Below are 3,918 nucleotides of genomic sequence, written 5' to 3' on the forward strand. Positions count from 1 at the left end.
AAGAGTTGTTTTCTTTAAATTAACACATACAATAACATCTTAAACAGTTTTTGTTTTAATATTTGAATTAATAGTATGATATCAAAATAATTTTTTTTAAATGGGTAGGAGCGTTTTCAAACAATAAAAAATAAATCAATATATAATAAAAAAAAAACTTCTTTACTACTAATTTTAAAATTGTTTTAAAATCCCCAACAGGTAAAGTTTGACATCTGAGTATTTCACTGTGTATTAAATCACTTCCTGTGTATAGAAATTATGAGACAGATGACCTCAGGTAGACTGCTAGCCCCCCCCAAGGCATTTACACCTGTACAAAATAAGCCCCTCCCTCACCTGGAATTTGCCACCCGTTAAAAAATCTCTGCCTTTAAACGGGAAAAAGATGGCGTTTAATCTTTCTTTTTTGATTGGTCGATGACTGAGGCAGTGGCGTCAAAGTGTAACATCCGGTCTAAGACCATAGCTAGGAAACAGCCAATGAACGGGCCCATCCAGTAAACCACGAAGTGTTCCCACGCCTCCGCCCCCTTACAACCGAACAGGTGCCCAGTGGCCATAGCTGGATTAAAGTACATTCCGGTGAGGTTAATTCCTGGAAAACGAAAAGATGGAAAATATCATAGATTTCTTTATAACATGAATCTAGAGGATATCATACATGATTATAAATTTATAATACATGTAATATATATTATAACTATAGATAATTAGATGATTCGTATCAACAGTTGTGACCTCATGATGTTTTCTGCGTGAAAGTAATAAAATGAAATAATTTATATTTATATCAATGTATATACATGTACATTACATAATAACAGTGGTAAAACATGATAGCTATATTTGTACAATTTGTATATATTAAAAGAAATTCCCCGCATCTTGTGGTTGGATATTACATATGCTATAATTATATACCAACAAATTTTGTGTTTCAATTAATATAGGGAAAAGGATTGATTGTATTCTGTTTAACGTCCCTCTCCAGAATATTTCACTGATATGGAGACGTCACCATTGCCGGTGAAGGGCTGCAAATTTAGGCCTATGCTTGGAACTCAGGGCCTTTGAGCAGGGAGGGTTCTTTATCGTGCCACACCTGCTGTGACACGGGGCCTCGGTTTATACGGTCTCATCCGAAGGACCGCCCCATTTAGTCGCCTCTTACGACAAGCAAGGGGGTACTGAGGACCTATTCTAACCCGGATCCCCACGGGATTAGGGAAAAGGAAAGAACACAACTCTTTGCTAGTAAAGAAATCAAATATCCAACAACAAACCATGGGAGAATTCTATATTGATCGAAGTACAAGTCTTTGTATATGTATAATTATATAGCCATTAAAATCAATGAAAGACACATTAATCATTTGACTACTCAGTATTGGATAAGATTCTAGATGTGTTGCTTCCACTGTAAGTGTTCGAATTTTCTAAATATAACTTGAGTTATTTTTAAAATTCTAATAATATCTAGATTGCTATCGACCACTCAGATTCAGAATGAGATACATGTAGCTATTCAATGGTGGCTGATTTCCTCTCCCACTTACCCATTACAATCATCAGGGATCCATTGCTAAGTTTTATTAACTCATCTGCTATTGAATTTTTCATCAACACTTGCATCCCCAACCACGTGTCAATAAGAGTGGCGCCAAATTCCACTAACATGCCCACAAGAAAGGTCACGTTAAGGTCAGAAGCGCATTCTTGTTCGTAAAATCTTTCCCTGTGGTCGGGGACCAGATCAAGGGACCAGACTAATTTTGCCAAACGATACGAGGCCAAACCTGCTAGGGTTTGTACTGCTATCTTTAAAATAGCTGTAGTGAGTCCTATTTCGCGGTTACAAAATTGGTAAAAAGCTTTAACCGGATTTTCAGATGCCCCAAAATATGTTCTGTTGGCGATGAAACATTCAAAGACAACAGCGATAAAAAGCCATACGGAGCCGTAGTGCTTAAAAATGAAATTGTTCTCAAAGAAATAGGCGCACATTTCCATTGTAGCCAGGAAATCCGCAATGTATTCTTTGAAAGCTTCCGGAGAAAACATTCTATTTAGAATCCGGAGAGTGATCCCTAATCCCATTACAAACAAGAAGTACACGAGACTTGCTGTAAATGGTTCGAAAAATTCATCATCTCCGAAGTCTGTACCAAGTGCTAATTTCCATAGATTCCGCCACATCTTGGATTTCTGAAGCGAAAAAAAAGGACAAAATGTACAAATCATGTAAAAGGGTATAATTAATGTCTAGATGATTTTTTTTTATCATAGTTAATCAAGGAAGATGGGGTTTCATATTCATGAACAATTAATCTTTTGTGTGGCCATACAAAGGTGGAACTACCTATAGGTCATGTGATGGATAAGTTTTAAAACTTGTAATGGGATACAATTGTGCAGTCCAAATATTCCCTCCAATACCAATCTTTTTAGTTTTGTCTGATTTTAATAAAATTTGATGCACAAGAAAATTGCAGTTAAAAGTTAATTGTCGGTACCAGACTTATAAGGGGGTAAGTGGGGGAATGAGCTTAGATAATGAACATGCATAATTTATATCAAAAGTCAAATAAAATAAAAAATGGACATACAGAATTTTATAACTTGCATGCATTTCAAGTTTTATCAAAGTTTATTAAGAGTTTGCATGAGAGAAGGATCTATTAGTTAATAAGATCAAGTTTATTGATTTTTTTGTAACCATGCCAAAGCTAAATGTATTCAATAAATTTCGAAAATGAGACACTGAAATATTTTAGTGCAACGAACATGTATAACCTTTTGTGTGTGTGTGTGTGGGGGGGGGGGGGGCTCCGATGAAAACTGTTCAAGGGCAATAAATACCATTCTCAGCAAAATCAGCGACACCTTCCATCAAAATTTATAAGTATTACACAGAATTACATGTTTTTACCTAGGAGAAGTCATTAACTACATGTACATGTCTCTCCCACCCTTAAAAAGTAACCAAAAATGCACATAACAACAATTCGATCTGCATGCTTACTTTTTTTTTAAGAAAACAAAAAACTTCAGGAAGTGATTATGCAGAAACTCCGAGACAAATCATAAAAAAGAAAAGGAAAGAAAATATTACATAATACGCTTTATTCACTTTGTTGGTTTTAAATTCCGCTTTAAAATCTGCCTACTTTTAAAGCTCAGGTGAATGCTGCACATTCAAATTTAGATTAACAGAAATGCTGTTAAATATAGTAATATAGTATATTAATTAGGAGGATTTTACATATATATATTTTTAAAATACATTACATATGTACAATGTATTGTTTAAGCTGATTACAATCATTCTGGACACATGGGGTCTGCATACCGCGGTATATGCAGATTAAATTGTTAGGTGCGTGTGCACTTTAATTAAAAGCTACACTCTATTCGTGAATACATTGCAATGCTTGAATGACATTTCATTTTGTTAACATATCCTGAACCTTACCTCAATAGCCTATGTTTATCTATGTTGTATTGTCCAATTGTGTTAATCTCCGGACTCCGATGAATTAGTTATTCTAGCTCTCCCTGGAATTGTTTTCCCCCATTATGCCGCGCTACAAGATGCGGTGCAAAATTGTGAAACCCTGCATCTGATGTTCGTTAAGACAGTTGCAAAGTTCGTACATCGCTATAAATAAAGAGAATATATATATATTTAGCACAATACGGTAGGTACATGCATGACATCTTGGTAGTTATCTAGCAGGCTAAATGAATGAGGCACAGAAGGGGTATTTATTAGTGCGACTTGATATAAAACAACGGCTCCACATATATACAAACACATGCATGTACCTGCCCTCCCTCACATACACAAACACATAGCTCGGTGCTTTTTTGGTTTATGTTTAGCTATTTTTATTTTATTAACTGTACGTATAACTG

General features: G+C 35.3%; 1 protein-coding gene across 1 annotated transcript; it reads right to left on the bottom strand.

Annotated features, from left to right (window-relative positions):
* Positions 1-378: 378 nt before the first annotated feature.
* Positions 379-3,606, bottom strand: LOC134246518 (aquaporin-11-like). The gene is made up of 3 exons (XM_062728905.1): positions 3,476-3,606; positions 1,560-2,208; positions 379-598 (listed from the first exon to the last, which is right to left on the bottom strand). Exons 2-3 carry the CDS (start codon positions 2,197-2,199, stop codon positions 396-398), a joined length of 843 nt encoding a protein of 280 aa, XP_062584889.1. The 5' UTR covers positions 2,200-2,208; positions 3,476-3,606; the 3' UTR covers positions 379-395.
* Positions 3,607-3,918: the final 312 nt, after the last annotated feature.

Source organism: Saccostrea cucullata, unplaced genomic scaffold, assembly GCF_032062105.1.
Source record: "Saccostrea cucullata isolate Sc308-1 unplaced genomic scaffold, CSIRO_AGI_Scuc_v1 ctg20675, whole genome shotgun sequence".
NCBI lineage: Eukaryota > Metazoa > Mollusca > Bivalvia > Ostreida > Ostreidae > Saccostrea > Saccostrea cuccullata.

What these genes read in the sequence shown, in the direction of transcription:
- LOC134246518 (XM_062728905.1), bottom strand. Translation starts at nt 2,199, where the DNA reads ATGTGGCGGAATCTATGGAAATTAGCACTTGGTACAGACTTCGGAGAT. An exon ending in ATCCCTGATGATTGTAATGG is followed by an intron (nt 599 to 1,559) that starts GTAAGTGGGAGA and finishes TTCGTTTTCCAG; the next exon opens with GAATTAACCTCACCGGAATG.